We start from the raw sequence: 25,703 nt of genomic DNA, 5'->3' as shown, positions 1-25,703 counted from the left end.
ACACATCTTCATTCTGTTCAAAAGTTTACACCCCTGGCTCGTAATGCATCGTTTTTCCTTCTGAAATATCAGTGAGAGTTTGAACCTTCTGTAATAATTGCTTATGAGTCCCTCAGTTGTCCTCGGCGTGAAAAGATGGATCTCAAAATCATACAGTCATTGTTGGAAAGGGTTCAAATACACAAAAATGCTGAAAAGCCAAAGAATTTGTGGGACCTAAAGGATTTTTCTGAAGAACAGCGGGCAGTTTAACTTTTCAAGACAAAAAAAGGACTCATGAACAACTATCACTAAACAAACAAACAAAAAAATAGCTGTGGGTCATTCAGGTAACAACGCAGTATTAAGAATCAAGCATTTGTAAACTTTTGAACGGGGTCATGTTTATAAACTCAACTATTATTTTCTCTTGTGGACTATATGTAAACGTAATTTATGTGAAATATCTTATTCAGGTCAGTACTAAATAAAAAAATAAAAAATAACACGTATTATGTATCATCCCTTTTATTTTGGTAAAATAACATTTTGCAAATTCTGACCTCAACTGTATTTAAACACTCTTTACCTTCTCATCTTTGTAGGAGAGAAACAGCTGGAAGACTTCACTGCAGGAGATAACCGGATGCCGGCACATTCGCGTCATCCAACCCTGAAGCCTCTCCATGCGCATTTTTATAAATTCCTCCTCAAATCGACCTAAAAGCGGTGTATTAATCAACCTCATACCATTTCCATTTGAACTTCTTTACAGTGAACAGTAAGTAAAAAAAAGTGCTTACCTGTCACCTGTTTATCAGGCAGGCAGGGGATTGGAATCGCCGACCCATATTTATCCAAAAGTCTTTCATATAACCAATCGAAGTGCTTGTATCTGTGATTGACAGGCTTGTTTGTGGTCTGCAAAAACATTGGATGACATGAAACATCAGCTGGAATCATTAAGATGGAGGTGCTTATGCAAGCATGATGCTTTCTGTACTTACAGTAGGTGTGACTTGGTACTCAATGTAACTCTTGAGGCCATACATTTTGGAGCCCTTTTTAGGGTCAGCGACAACACAGTCTAGCTGATAGTCTGGATACGCCCACACTGGGCCAACCTCTCCTCCCTGAAATACAGTATATATACACACATTCATATCATATTAAAATTTTATAGCAATTAAAATCCTTTATGGAGCCACAAGTACCATTTCTAATCAACCTAAGGGTCATCAACTTAAAGGTCCACTGAAGTGGGCAATTATCCTGCCACTGAACTGAAGCAGACTGTGTGAAAGCTGTGGTGGTTTTGCGTGACAGCGCAAAACCAGACTTCTTTTGCCCCAATTGAAAGCATTTGTACACTGCCTGAATCATTCCCCATTCCCATTCACCATACAGAAAAAACTAACTCTGTGAATAAGTGACTAATTTCAGCCGCAACTTCAACGTCTATTTATAGTGTATGGGGCGGGAAGCTTTGTAATCTAGAGAGCATCTGATTGGACAGAAAGTGCAGGATGATGTCATCAACATCATTGATCCGCAGAAGTTAGAGACTGTAAGTTTTGAATGCTTACATCTTGTAAATGCAAATTTTAGTTTTTTTTTCTACACTTATCTCATAGATAATCTTAAGGCTAACATATTCATCCTAAAAGCCAAAAAATAATTTTGATTTCATGGGAACTTTAAAACAGAAATCAAACTCTCATATCTCACTAACAGATGTTTGTTCCTGTTTGAAGCATCAACTCACTTAATTTTCTTCAGTTTCTCAGAACACAAGATTTTCTTTTGCATTTCAAGTAAATGTAATTTGATTTAAAGCTGTTTAGATATTTGCATTGGAAAAGACGGCGCAAGTTACACATTTTTGTCAGTGCATGCAACATTTAATTCTATATCTATGAATTTCAGACTTTCTGCTCTGATTTAAGACTTTAAGGCCTTAAAAGCAGGTTAGTTACTTTTAATGCAAAGTAATACATTACGTTATTTTGCGTTACTTCTGGGCTTGTTTATTTGTTTTTAATAAGAAAAAACCCAAAAGTTATATTTTTTGGCAACTGTAAGGGCCTTTAACACCAAAAGTAAAATTACTGGACTGGATAGGTGTCAGTGAATAAATGGGAAAACAAATTAACTTGAGTTACTTATTTGAAAAAGTAACTCAAATTTTAAAGTAATGCAATACTTTACTAGTTACTTTAAAAAGTAATCTGATTACGAATCTCGTGTTATTTGTAATGCGTTACTCCCAACACTGGTCCAATCAAAATGTCTATTTGCATACCTGGTTGCGCAGACATGATACGTCATCAGCACATTCCAGTGAGAATGAAAGGCGTTATGATTGTAATATTATGCGCTTTGTACTATAATGTTTTCTCATCATGAGGTAATCTGACAGCATTGCATTCAACCCTCCACCAATGCAGTTTCACATTACGTCACAGGTTAGCCTTTGGTCAGCCTGTTTGTGTGTTTTGGGGAAGGTGTGGCTTTGCAAAGTGATTATGCAGAGAGGGTGGGGATCTATCATTCAAAGCTAGCTTGCTATTGCTAGCCTTTCTGAAATCACCTACCCTTCCTTTAATTTGTGGAAAGGCAATTTAAGACTTTAAGAGTGGCTTACGTAAACAGGCAACTTGGTTCCTTTGGCGGGCTGTTTGGACAGCAGGTACAGCTCAGGACCTGATTTGGAGAAGCCAGGGAATCTGCAAAGAGAAGATGCTGCTTACAATGGACATAAAAACAAAATGATAAAAAAATGAAAATATAATTCAGAAAGCACACATGAAAAAAGCACATCAACTGGATTATGTCTCTATTATGTGTATTATTATGTGACTCTTGGGTGTACATCCAGTCTGTGTGGTGTGATCTGACTTACTTGTTGAGGGCAATTTTCATAGATGAACCATGAGCTCCGCCTCTGTTTATAGCCCCACCCTCTCCAGCCTCAGACTCAGCATAGCCACCCGATGACTTCACATCATCCCACTCCTCGTCCCACTCATCGTCTTCTGCACCTATAAACAGTCATTACACACACTTCAAACATACAGTTGAATTCAAAAGTTTACATACACCTTGCGGAATCTGCAAAATGTTAATTATTTTACCAAAATAAGAGGGATTATACAAAATGCATGTTATTTTTATTTAGTACTGACACGAATAAGATACTTCTCATAAAAGACATTTACATACACATGATGTTTGCTCATGAATCCCTTGGAATTCTGTTTTTTCAGCTTTTTCGTATATTTTAACACGTTACAACAATGACTGTATGACTTTGAGATCCATCTTTTCACACTGAGGACAATTGATGGACTCATATGGAAGTATTACAGAAGGCTCAAATGCTCACCGATGCTTCAGAAGGAAAAACAATGCATTATGAGCCAGGGGGTGAAAACTTTTGGACAGAATGAAGATGTGTACATTTTTCATATTTTGCCTAAATATCATATTTTTTTCATTTAGTACTGCCCTTCAGAAGCTACAGAAGACACATACATGTTTCCCAGAAGACAAAATAAGCTAAATTTACCTTGATCTTCAAATTTAAGTCTTTGAACCCTTTGTCATAGTTGCATATGAGTCCCTCAGTTGTCCTCAGTGTGAAAAGATCTCAAAATCATACAGTCATTGTTGGAAAGGGTGCAAATACATAAAAATGCTGAAAAGTCAAAGAATTTGTGGGACCTGTAGGATTTTTCTGAAGCACATCAGGCAGTTTAACTGTTCAGGACAAACAAGGAACTCATGAACAACTATCACTAAACAAAACAGAACAAATAAACACAGCTGTGGATCAAGTATTAAGAATCAAGTGTATGTAAACTTTTGAACAGGGTCATTTTTATAAATTCAATTATTATTTTTTCTTATGGACTATTATGTAAACATCTTTTAAGCAAAATATCTTATTTAGGTCAGTACTAAATATAAAATAACATGCATTTTGAATGATCTCTTTTAATTTGGTACAATAATTAACATTTTGCAGATTCTGCAAGGTGTTTATGTACATTTTTGACTTCAACTGCTTCAAACTAAAAAGCACTTTGTGAACCAGGTGTTAGTTATCCAAACACACTCAAGACAAATCATCCATGCTAACTAGCCTCTGATAAAGCTTCAATATTTGTAGTTTGTGCAAAAACTGGTCGTCGTCACATAATTATAATATATACTGTATATATATATATATAGAGAGAGAGAGAGATATTGTATGTAATCTACAACTGTATAATAAATATTCAAAGTTTTGTACATTAAAGGTTTTTGAAAAGTATTAAAATGAATGAAGGAATGCTAAACAGTTTCCAAGTCAGTTTTAATATGAAAAATATAACAAAAAAAAAAACATTTATATATGTTAGTTTTAATAAAACCCCTGAGACATAAACATGCCTGTACTTGAGCAAAAACTCATAAATTGAGGCTGTGTTAAGTAACCAAAACATTTCACAGCAACAAGCCCTACAAAACACTCTCACACATTCCTGTGAGTTTCTGGCAACTGTTTGGCTCATGCAGCTTGTTATTAAAAACACATTTACATCCTCACATGAATTTCATGGTTTACCTGAGAGCTCAATAAGACATGGGTAGGGGTAAATGTCTTCAGAGAAAAGGAAAAGATAATTTGTTATGGTAAAATAAATCTTTTAAGTTTCTTTCTGACAACAAATATCACCTCTACAGAGTCTAATGTGCATTATGCATTGATTGCACAAGTGTTCAGTGGAAAAATAAAACTATATTTAATTTCTAGAATGTTATGAGTTCATGAGTAATTCGGTGAAAGAGTCATCTTGTCTGCGGGAATAAATCAGTTTTCAGGGGAAAACATCTTTAAAACAAATCCACATGCTCTGCTTGTCTATATAGGACACAGACTTGTAGAAGCTGAATTTTACAGCACATGGAAATGTTGAATTTCAGTTTCTTATTTCTCCAAAACAGACCAAAACCAACGGAGTTCCAGAGATGACACCATTGCTGGCAAACTTCAGCCTAACACATGACTCATAGTCATAGATGAGATCACTGAGCCACGCCCACGTATTCCACAACTACTTGTAAAACAACTTCCATATTTTTACATACTTTGATATACAACAGTGCATATTAAATACCATTTCCGCTGTCACAGTGCAGCTTAAACAAGTACCAGGAAATGCACTGTGCAGTATGCTAGTTTTCTATTATTAAAGCATTCTTACACTCTTGTACAGTAGTTTGTTTTGGTAATATAAAAAATCTGCCAAGAACATCCATGTAACATTATGCAGCACTTTGGCTACTCACAAACTCCTTTCTGAAGAGCCTTTCTTTTTTCTAAATATCCTGGACTGAAACCCTTAAAGAGGAATGTAATAGCTCCCGGTGAGGAATAAACATTATGATAAGTATTTTTGCCTTGTGGCTGTGGAGTTTTCCGTTTAAGACAGTGAACAAGACATACTGCATTGAAAGACCATTAACAAAATTAAATCACTGCAAAATATTTCTTACGATATATAACATCTAGAGTTTCCACACTTTTTGCCCTATGTATTTCGAAGACCCCTCTATGCATTGGCAATTACAGAATAAGGTAAAAAAAAGAAGATAAAAACCCACAATTACCTTTTTATTTTTTATTCATTGGCGGAAATGGGCTTCTATATAAAATGACTAAAACACAAAAAAATGAGCAATTGTGAATATTTTTGAAACTTCTTAGACATTTTAAAAATAGAAATATATAGTTATACTAAGGTCTAAAATGCTTTATTGGTAGAAACTGTGAGTAATTGTGAATATTTTTTAAACTTCTATTCATTGGCATTTACGGAATAAGGACTTTTAAAAATCGTATTGATTTAGACTGGTTTGATAATGAATCATTAAGCCAAAAAAAGTACAAAAAGTATAATTTTTGGAATGAAATCCGCCACTGAATAAAAAAAATAAAATAAAAATAAAAAACATTTAAAAATATTTTATGACTTTAAATTAAATTATGACTTTTCTCACAATTCAGACTTTTTTTCTACCAATTTTGAGTTTACATCTTGCAATTCTAACTTTATAACACGCAATCGCGAGTTTATATCCCACTGTTGAGGAAAAAAGTCAGAATTGCGAGTTTATATCTCACAATTCTGACCTCATTTCTCAGAAACGGGTGTCCATAAAAATGACTGGAACACAACAAGCTTAAAATTAATACATTTGAATAAAATAAAAATAAAACATTTATATAATGAATATACACTGCCCTCCAAAAGTTTGGAAACACCCCTGGCAAAGTGTGGTTTTAGACGATATCAGCATAGTGTGAATCATCTTTGGGCAATCCTTCAGGAGGCTTGGAGTAATATATCAAGTCAATGTTTGAATAAACTGACAGCTCGGATGCTCAGATTATGCAGAGCTGTAATAGCTGCTAATGGTGGATATTTTGATAATTCAAAAATGTATTTTTTTTTTCTATGGATAAACTGTTTATATAATAAAATATGTTTATGTAGTTTGTGCACAAATTAACACAAATTAAAAAGGATTCATGCCAACATTGTCCAAAACCCCACTTTTCTAGGGCATTTCCAAACTTTTGGAGAGCAGTGTACACTTTATCAGTTACATAATAAGTTGTGTTTCCAAATTCCTAAAAAATATTCAGTTTTAATTTTAATTACATAATTTACGAAAACTAGGAGGTTCCAAGGAGTAAAAACAATCTGAAAACAAAAATAGGGCTAGGAGGCCTTCAAATATTGTTGTGGACAATGGCACACCTTTGAATTCAAGAAGTTTGAGAACCACTAGATTAGACTGAATGAGTTTATTTGAGTTGTTACCTGGACCCTGGTAGGCCTGCGGATGCCCGTGTCCTCCAGCATGCCATGCATTGCTGCTGGTTTTCCCCGTCTCTGTGCCCTCTGGCTGAGCTGCCCAGTTATTAGAAAATCCCCCAGATGCATTATTGTCAAATACTGCCCATGGGTCATTACCATTACTTGTCTGAAAGAAGAAAAAAGAACAACAAGTTTACAATTAGTAAGAAACAAAAAGCATTAAAAAGCAGCATTACCACTAGTAGTCTCAGACCAAGCAATGCAGTTGAACTATTTACAAACAATATTAAAGGGATAGCTCACCCAAAAATAAAAATTCTCTCATTAAAGGGGTCATATGATGTTGCATTATTTTGTTTATGCGGTTTGAGGTTAAAAAAAAACATTATTTTTCACATACTGTACATTATTGTTGCTCCTCTCTGCTCCGCCTTTCTGAAACGCTTCGATGTTTACAAAACTGTGAGGTGTTCTCTGATTGGTCAGCTATCTGGTGCGTTGTGATTGGCCAAATACCTCAACCGCATGAAGGAAATGTTACGCCTCTAACCATGTTGTGATGCCGTTTCTCGGCGCAATGAGACAGAAACAATAAAACCCATTATAAACGAGGCATTTTTGATCTTAGAACGAGAAACAAGCACTACTCTACACTGCTCAAAACCCGTGTTTGAATAGCCAGTAGCAAATTCTTTAAATATGAAAACGTACTTACAGGCCGTCAGTCAGAATCACAGACTGTCCTTGCAACGTTGGAATTGCCCCACTTTATAGCCTTTGCCATACAGCTGGCATTGTAAGCTCGAATATTTGCGTTGTACTGTTCTGGAACAGTGTTGTGAATATAACTTAACCACTGATTTCTAGTTGTGTCCTCATTTGGAAGGCTAAACACTTTTGCTTTTGCAGCTGGCCAATCAGAGAACACCTCGGTTTCCATCAACGATGAGTTTTGTAAAGATCGAAGCGTTACAGAAAGGCAGGGCAGAGAGGAGCAACAATAATGTACAGTATGTGGAAAATAATATGTTTTTTGAACCTCAAACTGCATAAACACACTGCACTACAACAAATGCACAAAATAATGCTCTTTTTTAACAACATCATGTGAACCCTTTAATTAAAGTTCAGCAGGTTGAGGTCAGTCGAGTGCTCTTTTTATAAATTGTATGCATTACGATTGCAAACGCTTACAATTCTCCATAACACAAGCACACAGAAATGGTTTTTGAATGTTTTCTAGCTACCAGCAAAAAGATCTTTTAATCTATGTAACTTTAAAAAAAACATACAAAAAGCCCACTCACTTCCAACAACAAGCACTCTAATAACTTTTAGTTCTTATTATATTATCCTGAAAGACTCCATTTGAGCAGCTATTTTCAGACGTCGACAGATTCAAGGACTTCTAAAGAAAGCGCATGAAATGGGACTATACGTATACAGATGGATGCGTTGAACGGAAAGAGATGTTTACCTTCCTGATGGATGCTTCAGTTTGTCAACACTGAACAATTAACTCTCAGTGGACCTCTGGCCTTGATGACATAAAAGCCCAGAGCCACAGAGAGACAAACCATAAGCTCTGTGTTTCCAAATCATCATCTGGCCACCCACAATAAGCACATCATCCAAGCGATCATCTCGTAATCAATAACACATTTAAAAAACTTTGACCTTTTGCTCTGAGCACAGCAAATGCATGTTAAATGATAGCTGCAAATATAATTCTATTATTTCACCACAGTCGGCAACAGACATGCATCAGATAAAGTCAAACGCTATCTGTTTGGTTCCCTAATTTCTTATTTGCTCATGCAAAATCTGCATGTCATGCACTGAGAATGTAGCACCATGCGGCGAAGGATTGTTTTAGAAAGTGTTTGTGTGCATTCATGCATGTTTGGAATTAGGAAGGCAACGTTTTTGACATTTTTGACCAATAGCTATTCAGACGCCACTTCTTTGACTTATATTTAACATAATTCAATACACTGCAAGCCTTCCTTTAGAAAATGTGGTGAAGAGTTCTGCTTATTCACAACTCATGTATACCGTTTATCAGTTCAGGAAGTTAAAAAAAGCAGTCTGGATAATCTAAAATCTTGATAAGAAACCAGCTTTGAGTTCTTCAACAACAAAACATTAAAAAAAACATTTCTGTAACATAAAAAGCAAACTCTGCAAATAAATCTCAAACAGCTGACCAACATATGATTGAATCACTGTATTTATGTTTTAAAAGCTGGCAGATCGACTGTGATGTGGCCATTTAGCTGAAACAGTGCTGATCAGTTTGATCGATGTGTGATTTGTCTGGTGTGATCAGTGGAGTCTGATTCAATCTTAAAGCAATCAGACCCTGAGAACAGGGTGTTTAGGTTTTGGTCTTGTAAGTGAGGGCTCCAGAATCAGGCATGCGTGGCGTCCTGCATGCCAAATGCATTTAGGGTACCTCATCAGGTGAGGAAAGTCCTGGGGAAACTGGGGTGACTGGGGTTTCCGGCTGAGCTACATCCACCTTAGGGCAAAGACAATATCATAAAGTGCTGAAAGGGAAAGGGTTACCCTGACATGACCCTAAAGACAAGACCTTCTTCATCAAACCACTGATATTCTCAATAGAAGAGGCACAGCTGAGACCTGTACAGGTTTATAAACTAGCACAAAACATTATTCATCAAACAGAAAACAGAGAGATAATCCAGAGTCATGCAACTTCACCATCAGTGTCCACTTAATTTACGATGCATTTCAGACAAATGCTTGTATCATCAAAAAAAAAACAAAAAAACAACACAACTCATGCAACTACTCAGCGGTCTTAGCTTGACACGAACACTCTAAAACACCAGGTTTTTATTGTTATCTGTACAACCTTTAACAGACACAGATGCTCCATTATTTAAACAGTTTTTCACAACAGACAATTATTGTAGTATGATCCATTTCAGACAACCCTGCCTTCTAATGATGTATGCTCCAAAAATATTTAGGCCTAAATTTAATATTTATATATTTGAATTGCATATAAATTAATGATACAATTTTAACCTACAGTAATTAATAAACAAGGTAACACCTTTTAGTTAATGTTAATTTCATTGACTAATGCATTATTAAAAATCAAAGCTGTGCTTGTTAACATTAGTCAATGCACTGTGAACTAACATGAACAAACAATGAACTGTATTTTTATTAACTAACATTATCAAAGATTAATAAATAGTGTAATAAATAAGTGTTCATTGTTTGTTACCAAAAATTAAATAAATGAAACACATAAAAAAAGAGTCTAATGTTTCTGTACTAATAAACTGAATGCGTTTTAAATACACAAGAATCATCAATAAATCTAATTAGTTAAAATTTTAACCAGCTGAATAATGCTCGTTCCATAGCTATTTTAACATTTAACTAAATAAATGTAACTGTTTTTACAATATTTATTGATATTAAGCAAACATGAATAAATGCATTTTGAAAACATGATAAAAAAATGGGAATAGTTCATTATAAACTATGCCATTCATTTTTTTAGTTATACATGATTAACATGAATCATTTTAAAACATAATATTAAAGTATTTTAATTGAATCTAAAATTTTCAACCTACAGGAATTAATAAACAAAAAAAAAATGAATTTCTGAACTAATAACCTAATAAATGTGTTTTAAAACACAATATTTAAAACTTGCATATTTATCATTAATAAATCGAATTAGGTAAATTTTTAACCATCTGAATAATGCTTGTACCATAGCTAGCCATGTTGTAAGCATATTCATACTTTTAACTACCTAAATGTAATTTTTTTACAATATTTATGCTAATAAGAATACATGCATTTTGAAAATACAATTATTTTAATAAAAAAATGGAAAGTTGATAAACTATGATTTTTTTTACTTTCTATTCTTTTTAATTTTTGTATTAATAAATATGCATCATATTAAATGTATTAATTTATGTTAAAACAGCATAATCCATATGAATAGAAATTTTATATGCAATTCAAATACATAATTTAGGCCTTAATATTTTAAGAGTGCACAGAAACAAAACTGCTATTTATGGTTGAACGGTTCACATGTCACTCACCCCCACCCCCACCCCCACCCCGTCTCTATGGACGGTTCTTGGCCAGAACAAGCTTTAATGTGAACTTTGTCAAAGATCAAGACACTGCATATCATTATTTGATGACCCATCTTAAAAAAATGTGAGAGCTGACTAATATTTGTGCATACAGACCGCAGGGTTGTCTGTGGTTAACTGTGCCACACATTTTTACAATGACTCATAAATACCTAACATTGCTGCTGGTTTCACATCTGTTATCAGTGATCCAATGAGCACATAACTACAGCAAATAGGTTAAAGTCTGTCCTTTGAATAGCCAATAAGCTTCAGGCTTTGAGATAACACCATAAACAACTGCTTGTCATCTGATGAATCAAACTTGAAGGCAACATGAACTCAACATTGATCCTATTTATGGTCTTAATAAATGTAATTGTGTTATTAAGCATGATTTATCAGTAATAGATTTTCTGAAGAAAAAAGGCTTGTTTTAATAATCTTTAATCAATATATAATAACTTTCTAATACACTACCAGTGAAAAGATTTTAAATGTTTTTTTTTTTTTAAAGAAATCTCTTCTGCTCCTCAAGCCTGCATTTATTTGATCCAAAAAAACAGCAAAAAAAAAAAAATGGCAAAATTTTAAAATATTTTTAACATTTAAAATAACTGTTTTCAATTTGAATATATTTTAAAATGCAATTTATTTCTGTGATCAAAGCTGCATCATTACTCCAGTCTTCAGTGTCACATGATCCTTCAGAAATCATTCTAATATGCTGATTTACTGCTCAAGAAACATTTATTATTATTATTATCTATTTTTCAGGATTCTTCGATGAATAGAAAGATCCAAAGATCAGCATTTATCTGAAATACAAACACTTTTGTTACATTATACACTATACCATTCAAAAGCCAGAGTCAGTATAATTTTTTTTACTTTTATTTAGCAAGGACACCCAAAAGTGATGACAAAGACAATTATAATGATAAAAAAGATGTATTATTTTCTGTTTTCAACATCATAATAATAATAATAATAATAATAATAAATGTTTTTAAGCAGCAAATCAGAATATTAAAATAATTTCTGAAGGATCATGTGACTGAAGGATCAGGCTAAAGATTCAGCTTTGAAATCGCAGGAATAAATTACATTTTAAAATATATTCAAATAGAAAGCAGTTATTTTAAACAGTAAAAATATTTCAGAATTTTGCTGTACTTTGGATCAAATAAATGCAGGCTTGATGAGCAAATGAGACATCTTTAAAAAACAAATCTTGCTGTTCAAAACCTTCACCCTAATAAAATCCTGATATTATTTCCTACTGAAAGTTCCGAAATGTGTCATTTAATGGAAGTCAGATGAAAGTGGTTTCATGTTTTTTCAAAACTAAAGCCAGTGGCAGTTCCACTGAAAACAAATGCTCTGCAACTACAGGCTTCCCATTCCTCAAAATACTGCTGATCAAATCATGGCTCCTCCAAAACACAAAGCAGCCCACTCAAAGAAAACTTCAGTCTCAGCACTGAAGGCCAAACCCACAGTACCTCACTAACATACGAGAGAATCCAAACACTTCATCCTGTGCGTTAATTAAAAATCATCATCCTTCACATTTGGCCCCTCGCTGATCCTCTGCATAAGCGACACAGGATGTTTTATTCTCAGTGTCAGAGTTTGCTTGCACACAAATTTTTACATTCTGAGTAAGACGTTTTATTCTTCACAACTGGAATCTCCCTTCCTGCTTACATCCTCTCAGGAAGTTAAACAGTGGGAGAAAAGCACCGAGAAGGAGCAATACGCAGAGAATGAGCCAAACAGTGCATTTTAGAGATTATAAATAAAACCAACCAGGTTACATTCAGCAATAGTCAACAGACTGAACCATTCACATGTGAAATTTGACCATCATACTCAGGGCGGCTTACCTGTGCGGTGCTGGCCGGGGCCGGCATTTGACTGTCGAAAAACGAGAGATCGAGGGGGGCTGCATTTCCTCCAGAGGTAAAAGGTTGAGCCTGGTTAACCTAGAAGAACATGAATTGACAAGGGTCAGAAAAGAATTAAATAAATGTGTTGGTACACAGTTTTGTTCATACTTTGTGTTCTGTAAAACATTTTAGATTTTATAGTACATAATAACAGTTTTTAGTATAATATAATACAATGTTTTATTTCTTAAGCTATTATCTTTACTATAAATACCAGTAAGATATGTAAAGTTTCTTATGCTCATCAAGGCTGCCTTTTCAGCATAATTACTTCAGTCTTCAGTGTCACATGATCCTTCAAAAATCGTTCTAATATGCTGATTTTTTTTTGGAACTGGTGATATTTTTTTCAGGAGTCTCTGATGAATAAAAAATTAAAAAGAACAGCATTTATTAAAATCAATTTTAAAATGTATTAAACTGAATATTTTTTATGCTTTTTTTAAAAAGAAATTAATATTTTTATTCCGCAATGAATCCTGAAAGCAGCATCACAGGCTCCAAAAAAATATTTGGCAGCACAACTGTCGGTAACATAGATAACTCTAATAATAAATCAGCCTATTAGAATAATTGTTGAAGGATCATGTGACACTTAAGACACTTAAGAGTAATGGCTGATAAAAATTCAGCTTTGCATCACAGGAATAAATGATGACCCTGGACCACAAAACCAGTCTTAAGTCGCTGGGGTATATTTGTAGCAATAGCCAAAAATACATAGTATGGGTCAAAATGATTGTTTTTTCTTTTATGCCAAAAATCATTAGGAAATTAAGTAAAGATTATGTTCCATGAAGATTTTTTGTTAAATTCCTACTATAAATATATCAAAATGTAATTTTTGATTAGTAATATGCACTGTTAAGAACTTAATTTGAAGAACTTTAAAGGTGATTTTCTCAGCATTTTGATTTTTTTGAACCCTCAGATTCCAGATTTTCAAATAGATGTATCTCGGCCAAATATTGTCCTATCCTAACAAACCATACATCAATAGAAAGCTTATTTATTGCGCTTTCATATGATGTATACATCTCAGTTTTGTAAAATCTAACCTTATGACTGGTTTTGTGGTCCAGGGTAGGGCTGGGCCGATAAACGATATCATATCGAATCGCGATAAAATTTATGTTAATAACGATGATAAGCTCTAGACATTTTTTGCTCGATATGGATTAATCTAAGAGCCAATCACACAGCAGAAATATACGACAGCGGCCAATCAGCGTGCAGCGTGCGTGTGCACGTCAAAGTACAAAGTTCATTTCCTACAGCACTTTGCGAAGTAACCCTACACCAGGACGACAAAAAAAAGAGAGTGGAAGCAGCGACGAAAGAGAAACTAACCTCGAGTTATTATCCAAAGATGTTGAAGTTGTCGACAAAAAAAGGTAGCACGAATTCCGTAAGTGGTTTGACTAGCTGAAAAGCGCGATTGTTAAAACTGAAACCGAAAGCAAAAAACGCACGCGCATTCAAAAGCAATTTTAATCTCCCTTGTTTAGAGAGTGACTCCGCAATGCGCGCAAATCTAGGCTGTTATCAGAATGTAGACTATAATAGGTTGTGTATGTCTATAGCTCTGTATCATGCTTGAAATATTCCGTCTCTGTTTGCACTTTGAATAGAGAGTAGCCTACTTTGATTATGGCTGAATTGTCTGCACTTAATACGATTAAGAAAGAGCTGTGTCGTAATTTTTTGATATTTATACTGTAGATTGTTTCAAAATGCAGTGGTTGCCTCTAATTTAAATAGCTCAACCTATAATAGAGAAAATAAACAATTGTGTTTATAATAATAAATAATAAAGAAATAAAGAAATGTGTTACAAATTATGTTTTTACAATAATTTTATGTTTACATTTTGTACATTTACTCTCATTTACCATACTCTGTCACAACTTTTATTTATTTTTTTCATTTATTTTAGTAAGTTATTTTAATTTTTAAGGCCAAATCTGTAATCTGCTTTTGTTAATAAACTATACTTAAAAATGTAATTTAATGAATCCTTTAATTTTTGTGGCTTTAGTCATTGTTGGGATACTATTTTAAAGCTGGCAACATCAACAGCGTATATCGAAATATATATCGTCATCGTTCAATATGGGAAAAAAATTATCGAGACTACATTTTTGCCATATCGCCCAGCCCTAGTCCAGGGTCACATATTTTAAAGTATATTGAAATAGAAACCATTATTTTATATTGTAATAACAATTCTATAATTAAAGCTGCTAAAGTTGAAGAAAAGTGACATTTCGAGACACATTTGTTGCTGAGGCTGAGGATTAAATAGATCCATCAAAAGGCCATGGATGCTACTAAATGTTTTTTTGATCTTCAAACTTAAGCCTTGATTGACTTTCTGTCAACTCAGGTCTCTATCATGAGCAAAATGTGAGATTAATGTTTTAGTTCAGTATGGTGCAATATTTTAAGGCACTCAATTGACAGTTCCTATGAAAATAATGCCCCCAGATGACTTTGTATGAAAGTATGGACTAGTTAAAGACCTATCTTTGTTTATTTTTCATTCATAAAAGTATAAGAAATTCGATTTTTTTTTTAAACAGCTAAATTTAAGCATTAAACGTCACTACTGAAAACAGCTTTGGTCTGCAAAGAATGTGGATTTGGAGAAGTGTGAACATGTGGTCATTTGTTTGGCTCCGAGTACAGAGAAATGAAGGAAGCACGTGTGTTTGTACGATAGCGCAGCTGTGAGTTGAGGTCAGGAGGGAAATTGAAATGTATGTCTGCGGCTAGCAACAGGCGGAATCACTCTACAGCCTATTTATACAGAGAGTAAACTGTTTACCAGGTCTCCATGTGCATGCCTGCCTCAGGATGGCTTTATAATATGATTATGTTCAGCTACACAGTTTCATGTGCTTTCACACAAAGATACTGCAGCGCCTTTATTAATAAACATCTGGATGTTCAGATTTCTGAATGTTTATGCGGCTTAATTTTCCATAAAAAAAACAAGGAAAATCCTATTTTCTCATACCAAGTGTCATAAAGTAAACCAAGCACATTCATTTAGCCTTAAAAGTTAAGCCAGAAAATGAACACTAAACTAACACACTTCAAATCTGGCTGGACACAGGAAAAGAAAACACTTCCTGTTGATCAAAGAGGTCACATTCCAGCAGCGATAGTTTCTATGTCCTTTTAGTTTCCAAACACTGCCAGGTGTGTATTACAGCACAAGAGAGGCAATCATAATAAAACTGCATTATATACTTTTTCATAAAGACGCCCAGGTACTTAATCAGATAATGTTTTGAATTATTAGCTGATAAACAGATAGTACTTGAACTTCAGTATGCACATTTTCTGTTTTTAAATATTTATGGATTTTAAGTATCTATTGTGTAAAATAAATTTTGTAAATCTTGTTATAGCCACTACCACACTGTAAGAAGTTGTCACCAGTTTCAACTTAAGCTCAGCAGCTGCATTAACATTAAGTTAAATCAACTTAAAACTGCAAGTAATTTCAACTCATAAGTTAAATCAACTTAAAAGTACAAGTCATTTGAACTAATTTTATTGTTGTGAGTTGAAATAACTTGTAGTTTTAAGTTGATTTAACTTAAAATTTTAAGGCAGCTGCTGAACTTTTTACAGTGCATTGTTTTATTTTTACTCTGTAATCGGCGATGACAGGTTCGCAGTTTTCCCGCACAATTGGCCTATTTTGAAAATGCAGTCGCGGGAAAAATTGCAGAATTGCGTTTTTTGGGCTACTTTTATATGTACTACTATTATGTACTGCGGCCGCCTAAATTTTGATCTATAGACAAATCAAAATGAAAATATATCCTTTTACTATGTGTATTATACTTGGAATGAATAGCAGAAACATATTACTATGATGTACTTCTCAAAGTAGTAATACTGTTATTTGTAAGGAATATCATTCAAGATGTTTTTTTCATCCATGTTTTTATATTAAACACAAGGTTTTATAGTACAGTGTCTAATTTCAGAAAAAAATATTTTGTTGTAAATTATATAGGCTATTATTCTACATTTTAAGATTTTTTTTAAGATTGAAAAATTGTTAAACGTTTATTAATCCATTAAATTTGTCACATTATTTTTTTAAATGATACATTTGTATAAATAATACAAAATAAATAAAATGGAAAGCACTGAATTTAGAGAAAAATTAAAAGGTCCTAAATTAAAAGGTGGCTTAAAAGTGTAACTAAATTTTTAGGTATACATTTAATTTAATTTTAATTTAATTCAATTAATAATTCAGTTATACATTCATTCTCAAGGTCTAACAAACACGTGGAAAACATTTCCTTCCATATCAATGGTAAATTAATATTTAAAATAATACTGATATAGTATGATATGGAAAAAATATTGTCATAATATTTCTGGCCATATCGTCCAGCCCTAATTTTAAAATTTATCATGAAAAGTACTAAAAATGAAAATGAGGAAAAGAAAAAATGACAATAAAATACAGATTCAATAATTGAAAATGCACATATATAGCCTAAAAAGTCTTGCTAAAATTAAAAACACAGAATAAATAAAATGAAAATGTTTATTTTAAAGTGCATTAATGGAATAAATCAGTTGTCAACTGTGTTTGGACATGGCAAAAATTTGGCTAGTTTTCATTCTCTTTAGGCGGATTTTGAGTAAGCCTTGGGCTGGACTTTTTTCTAGGACCTGGAAACCCTGTCTGTAACGCTCACAAAAGCTGCATTCATTTGATCAAAAATACAGGAAAAAAACAGCAATATTTTGAAATATTATTATAATTTTAGATAACCCTTTTCTATTTGAATATATTTTAATTTGTAATTTATTTTTGTGATGCAAATCTGAATTATCTGCATCATTACTCCAGTATTCAGTGTCACACGGTCCTTCAGAAACCACTCTAATTTGCTGATTTGCTGTTCAATTTCTTTCTAACTATCCCCAAGCTTTTCAAAAGTAGCGTATATATAGTATGTTGCCTTTGCAAAACCTGTTTTTGATGACCGCTGCATACCTCTATATAGTCCTCTGGTACCAATCCGACTTCTCCTCTGGAGTTCCTTGCCTCGATCCATCCTCCACCAATACTCTGGGAACAGAAGAGAATGGGTCAATTTAATTTAAGTTTTTGATCCATCTATGCAACAACCCAACGCAGACATGGAGAGCCAGGTGTTATAAAAGATTATGAAAGTAAAATAAACTTACCTGATTAGTTATTGTGATTGTCTCACCCTCTCGAACCGACAGCTCATTATTTCCAGGCTCTGCTGAGAAATCATATAAAACCTGTGCCTGTGTGGAGACAGAACACGTCCAAGTAAAACACACATATACAGACACCAAATATGTTAAGTAATCATTATTTATTAATAGAACAGAACCAGCTAGTCTTGTTTGACAGGATTTTTTTCACATGACCTCAGCATTAACTAACACGGTCTCTCAGATTTTTTATATGCATTATATAAATCAATGAATTCACATGAACAAATGTCACCTTTGCAAATGGGTAAACCTCACAAAAACTGAGGTCTCTGAGCCATTTTTAGGACAAAATCGTATAAAAGCATTAAATGATATATCATGTAAAGAAACTGAAGCTTATTTTAGCTTATTTTAAAACAATTTATCATATTTCCACCCCAAATCAGAGATCTGAAATGCCAAAAACCCTCATTCTCATTACTGTAATGCAAATATGCAAATAAATGAATGAATGAGTGAATGAAAGATAAAGTAAATTACATTTAAGTAGATTTCTAAGTGGTAGTATTTTCTGAATTGTATTAATGCTGAGTTTTTCCAGCAATAAGAATTTGAGAGTGAAAGGTTTTTAACAATTTTTTTTATTTATGCTTTCATGCAAACTCTTATTTCCTATTTTTTTTCTTTTCTTTTGAGGTGAATTATAACCCTGACATTGTCATGAGATTCATCCATACGGTATTGAAAAGTGGTGATTAAAAAAAAAAAAAAATCAAAGAAGCTGTTCACTTCCAGAACAAAAATTTACAGATAATTACAGATATTTACCCGCTTGTCATCCAGTATGTTCATGTCTTCTTTCTTTCTTTCTTTAGTTGTAAAGAAATTATGTTTTTTGAGAAAAACATTAGAGGATTTCTGTCCATATAGTGGACTTCTATGGTGCCCTTGAGTTTGAACTTCCAAAATGCAGTTTAAATGCATCTACAAAGGGCTCAAAATGATCCCAGCCGAGAAAGAAGGGTCTTATCTAGAGAAACAATTGGCTATTTTCTAAAAAAAATTTAACAATTTATATACTTTTTAACCTCAAATGCTCATCTTGTCTAGCTCTGCGTCAACTCTGTGTATTCCAGTTCATGACAGTTAGGGTAGGTTGAAAAACTCCCATCTCATTTTCTTCTCCAACTTCAAAAATCATCCTACATCGCCGTTTTACCTATTTTTAAAGGTAAAGGGGGTTTGATCTTCTTTGCATGTTCACTTTGTAAACACTGGGTCGGTACTTCTGCAGCGATGTAGTGTGATTTTGAAGTTGGAGGAGAAAATGAGATGGGAGTTTTTCAACATACCCTAACTGTCTAAAACCAGAACACACAGAGTCGACGCAGCGCTTGACAAGACGAGCATTTATAAATTGTTAATTTTTTAGAAAATAACCAATCATTTCACTAGATAGTAGATAAGACCCTTCTTCCTCGGCTGGGATCGTTTAGAGCCCTTTGAAGCTGCATTTAAACTGCATTTATTAAGTTCAAACTCAGGGCACCATAGAAGTCTACTATATGGACAGAAATCCTGAAATGTTTTCCTCAAAAAAAACAATTTTTTTTACGACTGAAGAAAGAAAGACATGAACATCTTGGATGACAAGGGGCTGAGTAAATTATCTGTTCATTTTTGTCCTGGAAGTGAACATCTCCTCATAACACAATTATACAAAGCACATTTTTGTGATCAAATTTGAGCATACAAATGGTCACAAAACAGAATCAATTCCACAGTACATTGAGAAGAAACACTTCCCACAAAGCTCCCGTTATTCTAACACACATAGAGCCAACACAGAAACACACACATCCTGAAGCTATCGAAATGGCAAACAGTGAGGTCTGTATGAACAGTGAGACAGACTCTCTCTATGTAGGAATTCACAAGCCACGACTCCTTGATGCTCAGACATAGAGAGTCTGTGTGTGAGAGAACTCACGTCTGATTCAACTGAAATTTGGATAGATCACAAACCGTCTGATTTCATAAACGTGCATACGCATTTACACAAGTCTTCCAGAGAAATGAACTAGGATACGAAGTGATGACAACATCAAAAAACAAAATGAGGATATAAGATGAGGAACAGGGATCAAGTAACAGACATTCATAATGGTTGGATTGAAGTAACAGACATTCATAATGGTTGGATTGCTATATCAGCTTTGCAGCAGAAGCGAGCACATGAAACCCTCCATCGTTAGAAACATCCTCATATAGACAGTCGAGGGAACTGGACTAAATTAAGGACTAAATCAGGGAGGCCATATTAAAACTGAAAGTAATAATGAAGCTACACTACCAGTCAAAAGTTTTTGAACCGTAAGATTTTTTTTTTCAAGAATTCTCAGAAAAGCAGTAATACTGTGAAATATTTCTACTATTTAAAATAACTGCTTTCTATTTTAATATATTTTAAAATGCAATTTATTCCTGTGATCAAAGCTGAATTTTCAGCACCATCCTTTCAGTCTTTGGCGTCACATGATCCTTCAGAAATCATTCTAATATGCTGATTAGCTGTTCAAGAAACATTTATTATTATTATTTTTAATATTTAAAACAGTTGAGTATTTTTTTTTTCAGGATTATTTGATGAATAGAAAGATCCAAAGATCTTAAATAAAAATCTTTTGTGACATTATGTACTATACCATTCAAAAGCTTGGAGTCAGTATAATTTTTATTTTAATTATTTTATCATTTTTGGGGACTTTTATTTAGCAAGGATGCTTTAAATTAATCAAAAGTGATGATAAAGACATTATTAATGTTACAAAAGGTTTCTATTTAAACGCTATTCTTCTGAACTTTCTATTCATCAAAGAAATCTGAAAAGATTATACTCTGCTGTTTTCAATAATAATAATAATAATACAGGTTTTTTTAACAGCAAATTAGAATATTAGAATGATTTCTGAAGGATCTCGTGACTGGAGTAATGATGCTAAAAATTCAGCCTTGAAATTACAGGAATAAATTACATTTTAAAATATATTCAAATAGAAGACAGTTTTTTAAAATAGCAAACATATTTAAAAATGTTACTGTTTTTGCTGTACTTTGGATCAAAAAAAATGCAGGCTTGGTGAGCAGAAGAGACTTCTTTAAAAACATTAAAAATCTTAATGTTCAAAAACTTTTATCTGGTAAATTAAAATAAAGTAAATCTAAAGCAAATCAAGTAACCTTCATTTGAATAATGATTTTTACATTACAGATTGTGTAAAAGCAGCTTTAAAGTGATAAAATTGAAAAATAGCTGAATCAATTACAGAAATTCAAATATAGAAACAACGAAGTTCAGATTCTCCTTTTTTTTTTTTTACAGAAAAGGAAGTGGATGTTGTTTTACACATTTAATACATACGTTTCTTACAATTAAAACAACTACTTAATCATACTTTGAGTTCACAAAAAATGTTATTGTATTTAAAGGCGATTTCTAGTATTATTTCAAATACAAAAATGTAATTTTGTTTCAGACTTGTCCTGTTTATAATAAATAAATCAATGTAATATGAGAGAAATCAGTCATTTTAAGTGTTATTCTTATAAATAAAGGTCATTAAGCATGAAAGAGTTAAAGTTACTTTGTTTTTTAATGATAATTCATAGTATTTATACAGACATAAAAGTAGTTCAATGCACATTTATTCAAGCTTATTTATAGATAAACATACAAAAGCAATGCTGGAAATGCCTAAATTTTCTTTTAGGGGCATCAAAAATACAATAACTGTTCTGGAATTTGATCCGATTTAAGCAATATATCTAAGTAGTATGCATTTAAATGCACACTAATGGCTATGACAGACTCTCACTAATGGGTCCCATAAGACTTAATATATATAATCCCAAGGAGATTTACATTCAGAGACCTAAGCTCTCGCTTATATGGGTAATTAGTTAGTGTTTAGGCTCTATGATTTATTAAACTTGGTGAATGATTAACAATTCAACTACATATCCCAGTATGCATTGCAGATGACGTCATGGTCCCACTAAAATGTCACAAGACTCTTAATGATCCATATTTTCCTACGTTCACAAGAAAGCCCTTAAACATCGTTAAAATAACGAAAAGAGTCGTTTTAGGCCCTTTTCGGAGAGTTAAACATGTCAGTTGTGATGTCTGTGACGGTTATAAACACTTAAGAGCAAATATATCGGCGTGTGTTTGGAAATACTTTGCCCAGTGTGATCTCAGTGCAAAGAAATTACAAACAGATCACCCACAAACTTTAAGCAAAAATAAGTCAAACAAGTTCTTACCTTCGTCTCCATTATACACACATTAACCAGTCATTAAGGAAACCTGCAGTTTAATGGCGATAAACTCTCTCTTCTTCATCCAGACATTTTCCTTCTGCCAAAAACGATCCTTCTCAAAACAGTTTATTTACATCACCAAATACGCTTTATTCTCTTGTTAGAGCCCAAAGGACTCAAATGTAGTGGGTCAAAAAATGTGTGTAAATCCAAACTCGTCGTTTCCAGCAGTCATGAGCTGTTCAACTTCACTGCAGCTGAGTGTGTTACACATAAGAGACACAACCGGAAACAAACTCACAGATCGAGTGGCCTGAAAAAAACTCACACAGCTGCTGTACGAATGTGTTGGACCAAAAAATATAGAACTTATTATTAAAAAATAATAGCACGCATAATATTTGTGTGCATATAATAAATTTACACATGGCGAATATTTATTATTATTTTTATCATATAGTATAAAGCCTTACACATATATATCGTATGTTAGACTGCAGTGAAAGACAGAATCATATTTTAGAATCATATCATATTCATAGACTTATAATTAGTAAAAACTAACACACACAGTGTGCTAATGTTAAATAAAGTAAGAATAAATACAAAAATGTATTTGTCCTGTTTTGTGTAAGTAAATATTTAAACAGTTGTGTCCATAGAAGTTTTAATTTATGATTATGTCAGCTTTTTTAACTTTTGTCAAGTTCAACTTGAGAGGGCGGGCTAAAACGACAGATGTGTGAGTTTAGAGCGGCCTCTAGTGGAAATGTGTAGTATTTCAAAAATACAAAAAACGGTAAAAACTTAACCCTTAGAGACCCATGAGGATACTATGGGGTAATTTATTTTTTATTCTTTATTTTTTTAGCGTTCTTTTACAATTATTTATTTGTAATCAGTTAACTATTGCCCGGACAAGCACAAATCTAGCATTTAAAAACATCCTTGAAGCAGCTGAAAAAAAGAGAAATGCCTTAAAGCTCAATAAATGACTAATTAAATAACAATGTAATTACATTTTTGTTATAATTTGCTTCTATATTTAGGTATTTATTATTTCTAAGTAATCATTTTGTTTTATTTTTATATTTAGTTGTCTTTCTTTCAATGTGGGCTGCTTGAATTTATTGTATTTGTGTTTAACAATCATAATTACAATAATGTTAATGCCTGTTTGTTATTTGAACAGGTTAAAAAAAACATTAAAAAGAAGAAACGTTTGCTCAGAACTGCAGAAGAAGCGTCAGCAGTGTTATCACGTGGTACTTTTCTCAACGAAGGACCAATCACAGTCGATTGTGATTAGATTTTTTATCGTTTGTGGTAGGTGTTATAGGCCTATGTCACGCAACAATTGAACGTCTCTGAGTGGGGAGACGGCAGTTCCGGTTAGCTTTTTAGGGACGTTCTAAAACGCTTAACGTGGCTTAAATGTACGTAAAAAACTACAAGGAAACCCCACATTTCTGTCAAACCTTATTTGGAACAAACACTAACTACTATCTAAAGAACGAGTCCTTATTCGACAGGTAAAGTGAATAATATCACGTTAAGCGTTTTCTCCCTCATAGAAGCCCGTTATAAGGAAACAGCGTAACGTGGTTTAACGTATCTTAACAACGACTAGGGAAAACAAACTTCTGTTAAATTTCAGTTATAATAAATACTTGCTGCTGTCAAACGAATGAAATATCATTCAGCATATAAAGTGAATAATATCACGTTAAGCGTTTTATCCCTATATAACTCCATTAAGGAAAAAGCATAACATGGTTTGTTATAATGGACTTCTATGGGGGACGATCACTTTGTATGCTGAATAAGAGCTCGTTCTTTTGACAGCAGCAAGTATTTATTATAAGTAAAATTTAACAGAAGTTTGGTCTTTCCTGATCGCTGTTGAGGTACGTTGTTTTTTTTTTTTCTGAAAACAAGACAATAATTTTTACTCTAGAAAATCCTTCTTGATTTATGAATGTTTTTATATTTTGACTGGAAACAAGAAAAAAAATCTAAGGAAGAAAAGCATTTTTTTGCAGTGTAAATGTCTGTTTAGTTGAACTTGCCGCTTGCTAGCAACTGCTTTATTTACGGAAGCTTCGCGCTTAAATATTTCAATTCAGATCAGTGTTTCATGTCTAATTATTTACTTTTGTGGCAATAAGGCTGGATGTACATTACCCTTACATAAAACCCTTCAGTCTTATACAACTGCTGATAAGCCGGTCAGGCTTTATGACAACCGTCTGGATGTGGGTCAAAGACGAAAAGGGTGTTTCAAGCATTAAAAAAATAAAAGTGTAATACTGTCAGGAATATGTCAGTGTTTTGTCCTGTTCTGTTCTGTCTTCCCAGTGTTTTCCCCCTCTGTTTCTAGTATAAATGGTTTTAGTCCTTGTTCTCCCCCTTTTTGTTAGTCTTAGTTGGTGTAGTCTTGCCCATATTTGTATTTCCCCCTCGTTATCCTTGTTATAGTCTGTGTTTCCTCACTTACCTCGTCCGGTGTTAACGTTTTGACGTGTTTGTTCTGTGCCGTGCCTTTTTGTTTATAGTTTAATAAATCAGTGTTTTTGTGTGTTACCTCTGTCTCCTTGTGGTTCCCCTGCCCCCTTGTCTTCCTGCACGTGTGACAAATACAGCTTTAAATTTTGTTTTCTCCTCATACATCATTAGAATGTGTCCTGTTTAACTTTATACTTTTCTGAACAAAAAATATTGACTATCATGCATTTTTACCAAACTAAAATGTCATTCAGTGTAACAATATTTATATACCAAAAAATCTTGTTAGGCATATTTAAAACATGAATAATTTGATGACATATTAAAAGAAATACCTCAAATACCAATTAACTGTTGTTTTTCAATTTTTATACTTTGCTAATTGTCCTTCAAACCACTTTGTTTTACCATTTTTTTGTCTTTTAAGTACAGGTCAGAATAAGTATATTGTTTCGTTTCTTACATAAATATATTTGTTACTCTGAATGACACTTTGCCAAAAATAGAGATAACATTGCCATTGTTCCCATAACTGAGATGTTTTAGTATTAATCTGTGTCATTAAATTAGTTTTAATAATATTCCTAAATAAATGACTGCAGAAGCAAATGTTACAATTACATTTACATTTAGACATTTAGCAGACGCTTTTATCCAAAGCGACTTACAAAAGAGGACAATGAAAGCAATCAAAAACAACAAAAGAG

General features: G+C 33.2%; 1 protein-coding gene across 2 annotated transcripts in view; it reads right to left on the bottom strand.

The window, feature by feature from the left end:
• LOC141348841 (sorting nexin-9-like) overlaps positions 1–22,764 on the bottom strand; it is a 30,525-nt gene extending 7,761 nt beyond the window's left edge. Inside the window, exons 1-11 of one of the 2 annotated variants that reach the window (XM_073853136.1) lie at positions 22,495–22,764; positions 18,169–18,255; positions 17,975–18,049; positions 12,877–12,975; positions 9,304–9,369; positions 6,852–7,014; positions 2,882–3,020; positions 2,624–2,705; positions 987–1,112; positions 783–900; positions 569–699 (exon numbers count right to left, since the gene is read on the bottom strand). In XM_073853136.1, the coding sequence (XP_073709237.1) occupies positions 569–699; positions 783–900; positions 987–1,112; positions 2,624–2,705; positions 2,882–3,020; positions 6,852–7,014; positions 9,304–9,369; positions 12,877–12,975; positions 17,975–18,049; positions 18,169–18,255; positions 22,495–22,506 (1,098 nt within the window). In that variant the 5' untranslated portion in view covers positions 22,507–22,764. The remainder of the gene's footprint in view (positions 1–568; positions 700–782; positions 901–986; positions 1,113–2,623; positions 2,706–2,881; positions 3,021–6,851; positions 7,015–9,303; positions 9,370–12,876; positions 12,976–17,974; positions 18,050–18,168; positions 18,256–22,494) is intronic. The other variant, XM_073853137.1, reaches the window with a different exon arrangement.
• Positions 22,765–25,703: the final 2,939 nt, after the last annotated feature.

The sequence above is a fragment of the Garra rufa genome, chromosome 13 (assembly GCF_049309525.1).
Source record: "Garra rufa chromosome 13, GarRuf1.0, whole genome shotgun sequence".
NCBI lineage: Eukaryota > Metazoa > Chordata > Actinopteri > Cypriniformes > Cyprinidae > Garra > Garra rufa.
Note: the sequence above shows the minus strand (reverse complement) of the source record. Positions and strands in the feature narration are given on the sequence as shown.